The sequence below is a fragment of the Empidonax traillii genome, unplaced genomic scaffold (genome assembly GCF_003031625.1).
Source record: "Empidonax traillii isolate 1590-97213 ecotype Southwest subspecies unplaced genomic scaffold, ASM303162v1 scaffold544:size423439, whole genome shotgun sequence".
NCBI classification, from domain to species: domain Eukaryota; kingdom Metazoa; phylum Chordata; class Aves; order Passeriformes; family Tyrannidae; genus Empidonax; species Empidonax traillii.
The window spans coordinates 226071-239568 of NW_020955737.1; the positions used below are offsets into that span (position 1 = coordinate 226071).

Here is a 13498-nt window from a genome sequence, read left to right on the forward strand (position 1 = left end):
CAACAGTATGAATGCTCCATTTATTTTATGTACCTATTGGCAAGTGAAGCCTTTCACATTTGCATGAAAACCTACCAATATTTTACAGCTTACTGACAAAACAAACGTGACATCCACAGCTGATTTATACATTTAAAACTGGAAGCAAGCAGACCTTGAACCAAAAGCCACGTTAGGTAAACTGAAGAAATCAATTAAGTTAATCCATCTGACGCCTAATACCCAGACCTGCTGACGCACTTAAAGGTCCCAGAATACACGGTGCAAAACACACAAGATCTCTTTTTTCCTTCATCCTGGTAGCAAAGAAAGTGGGGAAGGGGAATCCATGAGTGTCTGCATTCCAGCATTAAAGTACATACACTTTGTATAGCATTAATAACTTTTTCTCCTTTAGATTCAGAGAAATCCCTTAGTTCTTTACCTCTTACTCTCATATCCTGACTAATGTACTGGAATCATAATAAAACACACCCATCATGAGCAATAAATGCCACTGGCAAATGCTGTTGAGGTGACATGTCAATACAGATCAGGATTTCAGTTCTCTTGACTTCCCAGTTACTTTTCTTATAGGGGAGGAAATAAGAGTTCCTAATATGAAGAAAAAAATGAATCCTGAAAATTTTGAAGATATAAGATCTTTAAATGTAACAGGGATTTTCAACAAGCAAACAGACCTAAGTTCTTAGACCTCAATGAAACTATTAGGATTTATGTCCTGCAAAAATTTTAAGTTCTTGAGTGCCCTCCTAACTTAAGACCTATATATATGTATATATATATGTGTGTAAATATATATATATATATATACACACACACATACCTCCCTTCCTGAGCCCAAGCTGTATTAAATAATTTTCGACAGTGCAATATCAAGCACTAATCCGCCTTGCACACAAATCCTTTTTCCTCCCATCTTTGTTTGGTTTTACCTCCCCAGCACACACAAACAAATAAATGAGAAGCTCCTGGGTGTTGCTAAACCATATTGCTGCACTGCCACCATGCCAAATCACGCCACTTGTAAATCGTACCAACTGCTGCACACCCAAACCCGCCTGACCCCATCACTGCCATCATTTGAATGAAAGGGAGCACGTTACTGCAAGTATTAAGAGGATCTGGGTAGATTACAGCAGCAGTTTTCGATCTTTTCTGATTTGTGGGTCTCAAAAAGATTTCCAAGGCAGATGTATCCCCCATGGTACACTAAAGCCTACGGACTGGCTTGTTTTATCAGTCACTCCACATAGCCTCCAGGTAGCCCGCAGACCTCCTCGAGGCTGCGAGCAAGAGCCTGAAAACTCCTCACAGCATTTACAGAGGGAGTAATGACACCGGCAGATATCTCCATAAGGAACAGAGTAAGAAAATTCAGGATAAACCATATTTTTATTATGTAGCATGGAAAGGGCCAGATACCGTTATTGGAGCAATATATTCAGATCAGAAAGACTAAACTTTATTTTATCTATATTCTTCTGAATTTATAAATTCAGCTTATCCACCAGTTGCTGTTGCTTTGTTACATGAGATACCTGGACAACAGCTGTGCTTTTGCTGATGTACTTACCCAGCAAATACCTCTCCCTCCTTTTTTTTTTTTTTAAGGTAAGCTAATGTCTTGTGGCAGCTCCTCCATATCTGACACTAGCAGCTGAGGGATTTGAGCTCACTCCAGCCTGTCTAATCCTCCAGCTGGTGCAAGAGCCACAGCCTGGCAGCAGTGGCAGTGTTGCCTGCATCCTCCAGACCTGCCTGGGGATGCTCAGCCTGTCTTGGATTCACAGATGGGGAGAATGGGAGAGAAATACACCAGCAAAAGGGCAGGTACACTGGATTAGCTTTGCCATGTGGAAGCAGAATGGCCAAAAATAATCCCCAGTGCAGTCCTGTGGCTGAATGGTGCCCACCTGTCTGTGCTACAAGGTTCCATCTCCAGCTGCAGAGGTGGGGGGAGCATCAGCTGCCTTAGGCACAGCAAGACCCTGCCCAGTGAGCCTGTGGGATCCCAGAAAACAATATTGCTGGGAGAGTCACACTCAGCCAGTGTTACACCATGTTCTTCCCCTCAAGCCTCGCCACTCACTACAAGCCTCACTGTACACTCCAGTAAGCAAGAGCACATCAGTGGTTTCATTAGAGCAAGCCTTGGACCCAATGTTGTCTCCATTTCAGGTGAGTTTTGGAACCCACAATTACCATGAGCTTCTTGATTAGTCAAAATTAATTAAATTATCCTTACTTACAACAAGAATACACCCAGCCATACAGACACAAGGGCCTTACCGTGGCATTACTCATAATGCCATATCCAGATTCCAGTAGATATGGAACCTTTGCCTTCAGCCTTTGCTACCCTAAAATCGGCAGCACATAACCTGCTACTGCCCCGTGACTGAAATACAGATACAGACCCCAGGATAAATATTTAATGCATGATGACCAATTGTTACTGTAACATAAAGTAACAACACATCAAGCTCAATCCCTGCTCTCCTGCAGTCAATGGAAGTTTTTCATCATTCATTTAATTGGAAACAGGATTAAGCCTGTTATGTGTCCTCCAGTGAAATAACAGAAAGGAACATGGAACAAGTACAGCACAAGGGGAATCCTTTTCTGCAAAGCACTTCATCAATTTTTAAACACCCAAAATGCCCCCAGGGACCCATTCCTAGCTTGCTGTCTCACCCTAAATGGAGGTGTAACTCTTTATCCTGAAGATTTTTGCTCTTCCTACACATAAAAGGCACAACTGTCCCACTGCTACTTTAATAGACTTCCCTGAAAACAGCTCGGAAAATGTTGCTTTTATAAAGGTCAATGAGAATCTCTCTATTACTCTCTGTGGAGTACATTACTTTAAACATAAATGAAGCATCAGCAGTTTCACAAAGGTCCAGCAAAAGTTTTGGTTATTTATTATTTATTTGGTTATACTTATGTCAACTTCACATGACAGGTAACAAATATGGGTCTTAGTTACACAATTGTGCATAGTCACCTTCCTCCTCCAAGAGCATAGTTTGTTAGATATTAGCATTTATACAGAAAATTATGATTGGAGACTTCTAGAGCTTGCTTTATCGTCCTAATACATAAAAGTTACTGAAAAATGGGTATATGTTGGAGGTCCATTAAATTTCACATACCACGTCAAATATTACTATTCCCCTATTGATTTTTTATTTTACGTTAATGTGCAGTCAGACTCATCCACATGAGTTCCCACCAAAGATAGTGATGTATAAAAAACATAAAAATTGAACCATAGAGAGGTTTGAATTACAAAATTGTTCAGATTTGTGCATAACATCTACTCCAATGTGCTATGGTTTACTCTGAGGCAGATTTAAGACATCTTATTTAAATGTGGAGGGGAAGGTGTTCTTCCTCGGGATCCAAATATTCACCCTTATTTATTCTGAAAGCATTTTCTCCTCAGTGCTTTATATCTGTGGGATGGCAAACCTCTGCACCAGTACCACTTGTTTGCCTGAAGTTAAAGCAAATCTGCTTAACTTCCCATCCGATAGAAGCAGGCTGCACTGGGAAATCCTTCATTCACAGCTGGTACCTAAAATCCAGTGTTCATTGTTGAGATTTACAGAATTGTTTCAATACTACAAAACCACAAAAATGAAAAAAAAAAAAAAAAAAAAGTTTGCAGATGATAAAATTTGTTTCATTCTGTGTAACCCATTCTGACCCAGTCTCTTCCATCTCTTGTGTTTAGGGTTCATCTTCAAAAATTAGCAGATTGGGTAATTTGGAGTTAGCCCTTCTTGAAAGGGCCAGCGTTGACCCTTCTTGCCCAGCCCTGTTGAGTGTGGGCAGCCAAGCACATGCATGGGCTGGCCCCACAGATTTGCCATATCCTCCTTGCTTTGGTGTCAGCAGCACTTCCAGCCCTAAATGAGCCAAGTGAAACTCAGAGGTACCAGATAAGGTACTACTGCACTTGGGGAGAACAGTCAAGGAGTAGCAGTGAGGCTGCACTTTGAGATAGTGCTGCAGAGGAGGTGCCTTCATCCTGAAATAACACTCTTCTCTTCTTCCATCTGTGCAGAACTTGGAAAAATGCAGCCCTTTCTTCCTGGCTTTTAGTACATGTATGATTACCAAGAACTATAGCCACAAAAGTGCCACAAAGGAGTACGGAAAGATAACACAGGGAATCTTCGGGAAAATATCTGGGGTTTTTTGTGAATTATCACACGAGACTTAGTGGCATGGCTTGACATTAGCTGGCTGACTACAAATGATTAAGTAGAAGGAAGAAATATAGGGGTGGGGGGGAAACAAATGACAGACATTTCTATGGAGGTTGGTAATGGAGGAGCCAAGGATCAGAGAAAAGTCCTCCTGCTTCACTCTGCCTAGAGCAGTGGGTTATCCAAACATACAAGCTAAAATCTCAGGTTGGAACCACAAAGCACCTGTTATAGAGAATAAACAGGAAAAAGAGAGCAAACCATAATGTTTGGAGGCAAGTCTTTGGCTCTGAAAGGTATCCAAGACTTTTCTCTCCTGTCCCAGATCGGGAAAAAGACAAGTGGCCAAGCTGCAGTGTGCTCCTTCACTGACCTGTTTTCTCTACTTACAAGGTTATTTTCTTATGAACAAAACTTTTGCAGAGTATGGTATTGAGGCGCTGAGCCCAGCTCTGACCACCTGGCCTGTGCAGAGCCTGCCATGCACCAGGGTTATCTCAGCCCTACCCCGGACCCTTGTCCAGCACCAACCTACCCAGACATCACCTCTCCAGGGGCAATAGGAGAGTTTTAAAATATTTCTCCTAGAGCCTGGACAACGTCATACGGCTTTTGGAGGGTCACCAAATCATGCTCACAAAAGGTGTAACAAATATCCACAGCCAGCTAGCTTCAGGATGAAACACCTAATTCTGTGGGCTCTACTCCAGCATGCCAGGTGGACCTGGAGACTTCCACTATCCTTCATATTTACAGATGCAACTCTGTCCTTGGGGCAGAAGCTCTCTTAGCACAAACTGTGAAAGCTCCTGATAGAAATCAAGCTCTCATGCTTTGAACCTATAATGGATTTACTTTGTTTCAAGATGCTTATGATACCCTCACCTTCAAACAAGCTCTTTTCTGGCATTCATAGGAAATGCAAACAGCTATTTTCAGAAACATTTTTCATTTCCATCTCCCATACATCTGCCCCTCAACCTTTAAATGGTTAATAATTAAAAATTATGTTGGACTGATTTAATAATTCTTATTGGTGTGAGAAATTGTTAATATTAATTACCCCCCAGGCTTGTCCTACTTGAGAACAAAACCTCAGCACACAGAATGTGTGAGATAACGCAGAAGCCATTTAACACATCTCACTCTACTTGTCCACTGAGTCTGCCACAGAAAGTCATACTTGTGTGGTTAAACATGATATGCAAGAAATTGCTGATGCTGGTTTAAGAAGCTGACAGAATATTCTCTATATCAGCTTAAACAGCTAATGTAAGTCCAAAATCCTGTATATGGAGATGTGTGATCTGTGCGGTACACCTCAAAATTACTAAGCTACAATTCATGTTCCTGCAGCATCTTAAAATGTACTTCAAACTCTAATGGTCTAATTTGCTAAACATTTTAACAGTTTTCACTATAACAAATATAACAATGACTGGGAGGCAGGGCAAGTGTTTCAGCATTAATCTGAAACAGGTGACATTTCTCTCTGACCACTGGATTTAGAAAAAAAAAAAAAACCTGACAAAAAAACCTGAGACATCTTCTGAACACAAGGCAGTCGGGTCATTCTGGCCATGTAGACTGTATCTGAGATCCGAACTCATTATAGATAAAACTGCTGTAGTGCAGTGGCTCTCCAGCCTTCCCACTAGAGGTTCACTTCCAGCTTTGCTCATGACCCCATTTCTCATTGGAAGCCTTATTTCTCCCTGTCAGTCACACTTGTGACACCTTCTGGGACTTCCTTTTCAAAGTCTACTTCCCTCTGCAACCAAACTTGCAGCACAGCTGGTGTCACCATCGTACACCCTCCTTCCTCACTGAGCACTGAAGAACTACCCCAACAATGTAGCAAGACCTCGTAGAGAAAATACAGAATTTCACCACTTGATCACACAAGAGCAACTCCACAGGGACTTTACATCCAGATAGCTGCTTTTAATCCTCAGTGACATGCAGATGCTTGAATACCTTAGCAGATATTTAGAATAATAACAGTCACACTTTCATGTATAATATGGAGATGCCGCAATCACTATGTCCATTTCTTGGCATCCCTTGAAAAACCAACCTGTGCACCCAGTGGTCAGAAGTTCTCAATCTGCATTCACTCCTGGTTGCCTACCTGTGCAGAGACCTACACAATAATGCTGCCCTTGCCCCAGTCAGCCCGAAGTGATGCCCAGCTCCCAGAGGAGCTGCTATTTTTTGGTCTCCTGCTCAGCTTGCCTATTCACATTGAAGGTCTGCCTTTGGGGCTGGGGTTTGGCTGCACTGTCAGTGGGAGATGAGCCTTTTGCACTGAGCATCTGCTGCAGGTGCCTGGCCACCACCTTTCTCCACTGTTAAACTCCAGCATCTAGAGAGTTTAATATTAAATAATTAGAAGAAAATAGTAAAAATATGAAGCTTCCTTCAGAAGTAGCTCTCCAAAAGACTGACGCTGTTAAATAAAGTCTCGACACACCTGCAAGACAAATACCTTATTTTATAGAGCAGTAAATGGAAATACTGATAACCTACAACGTTATCAAGAGTAAGATGAACACCAGTTCACCTCCACAAGAAGGATCCAAGAATTTCTCTTCTTTCTCCTAGGAATGAGACATTAATTTTGACTTCTCCCTTATTACATAGGCATACCCAGTGGGAATGGACATGTCCAGTATATGCTGCAGACAGGTCAGCTGGAAACCAGAAGAGAGTTTATGGGGCATCCAGGTCTCACACTAAGCTAGGACTCTGGCAGATGAGTTGCTAAATTCGGGAACACGCACGCAATCCTGGCATGACCAGAGAAACTTGCATAACCTTCTGTTACCCCTCAGCGCTCTCGAGCACGGGAGAAGTGAGTAGAAATACAAAAAAATAAATAGAGTATGCAAAATGTTGAAGCAGCAGAACAGATGTTCCACCTGGGCCTGACTGTCAGTCCAGAACAACTCAGTCCTCAGCACTGCCGGTGAAAGTCCGTGGAGAGCCTTGACCTCTCGGTGTCTGCCGTGGCACTTAAATAGCACATCTGCCAATCAGCGGAGATTTGGGGCCAGCAGACCGGCCACAGACTGATGCCCTTGTAAGCCGGCACATCTGCTTAGTTTATGCTGTGAGATTTTCCAACTATGTGGTGCTGTTAATTTTAACCCGTCGCTCTTCTGGTAGGTTTTGCAAACTGAAGCGTAAGAATTCAAATGACTCTAAGGGGAACTTCAGTCACCTGTATCTCAACTCAGCATCTTAAAAAGTGCTTAAAGAGGTCTGCTTTGCAAAAGGCACTTCACAGAGGAAGTGGTTTGATTAAGAGAAGTGCCACTGCTGCTGGGCAGCCAGGCTCCCAGAGCCATGCCCTGCTCTGGGAATCTTTCCCTTCCAACTTCCAACAAGGCAGTGTCAGTGCTCTCTCCTAATGGAGAAATTCCACTGCTCCATTAATGTTTTGATTCACACAGCATTTCTTTCAGCAGTGAAATGTGGTTCACTTTCAGATTTTGCATACCACCTTGAAGATATATTTTGGGAGTTCCTAAAAATAAACACCAAGTAGTTGTTTAGAAGTTCCTAAAAATTAGTCAAGTAAATGGCTGGGAGAAACACTATGAACTCAATTAGTCAAAAACAATAAAAAAGCAACTGGACTGGATCAGGTTGCTAACACCACAAACTATTTCTGTTTCCCCTTAAATTACAGAAATAAAAACGAGAAGTAACTAATCTTGTAAAATACATATTATGCAAAACCTGAAATCAGACTGTCAAATGAAAATACATGGTTGAAGGCTCTCACTCATGGGCTTTGAAAAGGCTTTAAAAGATCATAATCATAACTAATGACCAGGAGAGACAGACTCGAAAATGAATAGAGGAAATCAGCATAAAGGTCTTTCACTAAAGCTGGCATCACTTTGCCTTGGTTTCCCTTCAATCCCAGAAGAAATGCAAATAAACCTGTGACAACTCCCCTGGAGCTGATGGAGGCAGACCAGGAATGAAGGACGCTCGATTCATCAAGTCAGCTTCTCCCTCACTGCCAGGGGATGCATATTAATGTAGCATTACCATAAAAGCTTAATTACCATTTTATACAATTATAAATTATTCTACAAGGCTATAACCAAAACACAGACCTTCTGTGTTTATCACAATATGTGCTCTCCTTCCCTTCCAGTCACATTAACTCTGGTCAACAAATTCCCTGCCAGTGGGCATGGTCCCCAGATACTTACGTGCCTGCCATCGAGGAGAACCCGGTCAGGCAATTCCGCAGGAGTACGCACTCAAATCCGGCACGTGTGCCTAAATCCAAATAGTCTACTTCACCTGAGCAGAAGACAAATTTGGCAGGCGGACAAGCCAGGAGTCTCTTTGAAGGGTTGTAACCAAAACAGGAAAGGGAAGCACTATTGAGAGAGCAGAAGGGCAGGAAGTAACACTTGTACAAGAAGGGGCGGGGAAGGGACTTTAAAGAAGAAATGTATTATTTCTTATAACTGCTTTACTGAACGAAAGTACAAACAATATAGATTAAGATTAGATGTGCCGCCGTTGCCTCATTGGAGGTACGGATATTAAAAACTTTTAGCTTATTTTCTCAAAGCACGGGTTCACTGTCCAAGCAAAAGCAAAAGCAAACAAAGCTCAGACCCAGAAAAAAATTGCTATTATTCATTTACGGCATGGGCGTTTACGCAGTGCAGAACCAAACCCAGGGCCCTCAGTGGTACTGAGGGCCCTGTTCCACCTTGCAGCCAACCAGGGATCCTGGTGGCTGGCTGGGGTCCAGATCCATCCCAAAACTTTTAACTGGCACAGCACGGTTCAAAATTTTATCTTTCTCACCTACTTTGATGCCCTTTGCCCATCTGCCCAAACTCGATCCGGAGCAGAGGTAACTTCCCAAAGCACCCCACAAACTGCAGAGCTGCTCAGCTCCTGAAGAACTGCTGGAAACACAGCGAGAACCCATGATTTCACCACAGAGGCACACAGGCTTTCTCTACGAGTCAGCACCAGATGCTCTGAAGTCTCCACTAATGAGCGCAAAACTGCGGAGCCCTGAGGAGACCAGTCCTCAGGAGACCACACAATTCCTGACAGCCTTGCAGTGATTTCAAAGTGCAACATACACTTGAATAGCCTTAGATCCCTGTTTAATACAGCAAGAAGATAGGGGTGTAAGAAATACGCTGAATTTGGCAAGGTATGCCAGACACATAAACCCTTCAGCGCAGTTTCTGCTTGGGAGCAAGGGCTGCAAGCACCGTTCCATCTGAGCAGAGGAGCAGAGTGGTTTTCACCTTCATTGGTTTTCCTGTTACAAGAGATTACTTTCATGGTTCAACTGAAAGACCTACAGAACCTACTGGTGAAATGGCACCTAGTAAAAACATGGGTGTGAAAATCTGGTTGCTCTCACAATTGGCGGTGCATGGCCCATTCAGCTGCAGCTTGTGGTTCCTCTGCAGAAACTCTCTGTATGACTGAAGAGTTTCATTTTTCAACTGATGGGGAAGTTTAAAATCAACATGAAATAAAGTTCTCACTGACATTTAAGCACATATTTTTCTGCTGTGTTTTGCTCTTTTTTTTCTGTTTAATGAAGCCTTTTATTATTGCTGTCCTGGGATTTCTATTTGGCTGCATTTTCCTGACAGTACACCTTTCTGCTTTGAGATCTGTGCGGATTTTGGGCATTATCTTGTTTTACTCAAAAAATCCTGCCTCTCATGAATTTAAAAACTGACATTATTTGGAGTCAAGTGGCAGGTTCCCTGCAGAGCTCACACATTGCTTAGACTATTATTGCAGAGTTTGTCAGTGTAAATAGCGCTTCACTGCATGTACTAGAAAAGGACACAACCTGAAAAACACATCTCCAAATAAGTATGGATACAAATCACTAATTGCCCAGAACAGCCACACTGTCTCCACTGCTCTAAGCAGAAGGATACAGGAAGATGGACTAAGCAAAGATCTGAGGAGCCCTTTTATTTCTCTGATGTCTTGTGGCTGAGATAGATACAGTCACTGATTTGGGGGGAAGGAGACAGCACTTTGTAGTCAGAATAATTTTCCTGCTATACCAAGCAGATAGGATTCTCCTTACTCACAAACATCAGCTACAGTAATATCAGCTGGAAAAGCCTGGTTTTAAAGATTTGTTTCTCCTGAACAGAAACACCTTTGAGCATATCTGAAAACTCCCAGCCCTCCCCCAGCTCCTGATAGCACTGTGCATGCAGAAAGCACAGCAAAGAGCACTACTGACACATCCAATGTCACCCCAGGAAATAGTGACAGTGAGTAGGACAAAGCCCAGCGTTGCCTCTCCGTGCCCCTGTGATAAGCCAAATTAATTTCATTAAGCACTGCAGCATACATTCCAGCAGAAGTGCCTCTAATCACCTCTTTGCATTGCTAAAATGCCTCCACGGCCCTGGACTAGAAAGGGAGCACTTAGAAGGAAACAGCACTCTGTGACAAATGACACATAAGACTGAGTAGCTGACTTCTATCCAGTGCTCACAAAGGACCATATGCTGGATAAACAGATTATTTCAGTCATGTGTTGAGATCTGTGTGAGCAGATCAGGATTCCTAAACACGGAAGCGAGGCTTTAGTTGCAATTAAGTGAATATTCCCATAGGTTTCTGAGCAGCACGTCTGCTGGCCATATACTAGGCTTTCATGTTCCAAAGACACCCAAGTACTGTATTTGCTTTCTTTTGGAGAGTTTCATTACCAGACGAATTGTGTTTTATATAAGATAATAATGTTATATATTTTCAGTCCTTAGAGCTATAGGTTGAACACAGAAAGGTGAGTGTCTCAGCCTCAGAATGACTCCTCTCCAAATTTTTAAGACAATTTTTAAGAATGAAATGAAGCACTGTGGAATGTGTTGTGTATACTATTAAATAAAACCCCACAACAATAACATAATATTGTACCCACCTAAGAGTTATTTGAGTAGACACGATTAAACCACTTTTTTCATAATATGCGTTTCACAGCTTCCAAATAACTAAATACATTTTTATCTGATGTTTTTAATTCTGTGTTTCTCTCCAAAAGCATCATATTATAGGGCACAAATTTCAAAATTTGCATATGGCAAGTCTCTCATTTAACGACCTCATGATTAAGAAATCTGAAAGTTCACACTGAAACTGTACACTTTAATTTCATAAACTACAAAATGATTTCATGAATATATGCACAAATGCTATGCAACAGCATAAAAATATGCAGATATATATATTCAGATTTGTAAATCTAATTTCACAGCTGTTAATAGTCTTTGAATGTAAGACATTTCCTCATACACAGAGATTTGCAACTGTTAAACATGCTGATGAGACAAAAAAATTCCTTTTCCTCAGAAAGTTTAACCCTGTATGTTAATATATGCTATTGCTCTCTCAAATCTCTTTTTTTCCCATTCTCTCCACTCATTTGAAAGGAGCAAAAGAGATACCAGAGAGAAGAGAAGAATATACTTATCAGAAGAGTTAAAAATGTGCAGTGAGGTATGGTTCCTACTGCCACTTTGACAGCAAAACAATTGTTCCTGTGCTGAAAACGAGTCTTCTCAAGACAATTACTTCAGAATGCAATCCCATCATGGCTGAAGTCCAAGGAAGTTTACTCATGGACTTAAGAGGGACAAGATTTAACCCTTGGTATAGATCCATTCAAATAATGGTAAATAAACATATGGCAGAAAAAAAAGTCTTTTAAAGGATCTGAGTTATGCGGGATTTGGGGAGCCCTATTTTTTCCTTCAGGAAACCCCTGGCTGTCAATTCATGCAGTGCCCTTTGCTAAGACAATTTCATCTCTAACCCTCACTCCGCAGAGGGAACAGTCGGGACTCACCTGCTTTCAAGGGGACTGTTTTGGCTGATGCAAACAGCTTAGGTATTGCCTTAAGGAAATTACTGTATTGCAAAGAATTAACTCCGTGGCTGCCTTCAATTTTCCTCTCTGTAAACTCTGATGAGCAATGGGCAGTAAGCCCAGACCCCACGGTAAGCAGCATGGAACAAGTTATAGACCATATGGAGAGAAATAAACTGCCACTTCATACACAGGATATCTATAATGCTTTTTTGCTTGAGTCAGCTAATTGCACATCCGCAAATCAGCACATTTATAACAAATGGAGCATTATGATATCATGGGAAATCTATTTAATATGATCAAAGTCTGCCAGGAAAAGTCCCCCTGAAATTATGAAAGCACTTAAGAGTCCTGAGGACATTTTAGAGTCCTTATTAAACAAACATTTTCACGTTATTTCATGGCAGCCAGTGGCACCAAGGACTGTATCTTCTAAGTCTCCACGCCAGCAATCTCACTGCAGCCACCAGCATCAGCATCTCCCTGCTGCAGACAGAAGGCACCTCTGTACCTATAGTTACAACCAGCCACACCACCCACAGCTCCTCAAGCAGCAAGAGAAGATCAGTTACTGCTCCCACCAGTAGCCCTAGATGAGGTGTACTATCTCCTGCCTTTTCCAGAAGCTGAGAATTAGTGTTGTAAACCCTCCTCGGTACTGCAGATTTTAAGAGGTGTACTTAGCTTCTCCACATAACTTTCTTTTGATGTTAAAGCATAGCAATGTCCTCGATCTAAAGAGCCATTAGAAATGGTCTGAGTGCCAGCATAAACTTGTTTGGGGTATCAGTTGAAAAACAATCTCATATTTATGTCACCAAGCATATGCTATCCTCCAACATAGCTCCACAGCTGATGTGTTTTCACCTTCAGTTTGCATTTTTCCTCAGAATTTAGTAAACATTATGACGAGTGGTTTCAGCAGCTGTAGGCAGTGGTCATTTCAACTGCATACCTTTTTTTTTTTTTTTTCCCTCTTGATTTATGGGGTGGTTGTATAATTTCTGGGGTTTGGATTGGAAACAAAAAAATACTAACTCCACTATAGTCCCAAAGGGAAACCAGAAGCTTCTCGCTCAAAGCTAGCCCTTGCTCATTTCTAGTACTAACCTTTGTTATTTAATGCTATCCATCATTAAGTAACATAATTCGAAGATTGTGTTTTACTGAACAAATGAGATCCTTGTATCATGAGACACCTCTACATCACATTGTGGGCACCATAACCTGTGGAAGTGTTTCTATCACAAGCCTTTCAGAGGCACATGGGTGGGAGGGGTACAGCCTAGCAGGTGTGAAGATAAGGGGAAGTTTTCTGATGTAAGGGATGCTGGAGTGAAGAGAAGGCATGTAAACACAGCTTAAGAGACTG

The 13498-nt window shown here is 41.8% G+C and overlaps 1 protein-coding gene across 6 annotated transcripts in view; it reads right to left on the reverse strand.

Annotated features, from left to right (window-relative positions):
• EVL (Enah/Vasp-like) overlaps window positions 1-13498 on the reverse strand; it is a 125203-nt gene that overhangs the window by 70063 nt on the left and 41642 nt on the right. The window contains exon 1 of one of the 6 annotated variants that reach the window (XM_027897513.1): window positions 8450-8606. The exons of the other annotated variants lie outside the window; for them this stretch is intronic. Within the exon in view, the coding sequence (XP_027753314.1) occupies window positions 8450-8460 (11 nt within the window). The 5' untranslated portion in view covers window positions 8461-8606. Of the gene's footprint in view, window positions 1-8449; window positions 8607-13498 lie in introns of those variants that run through there. 6 annotated transcript variants of the gene reach the window in all.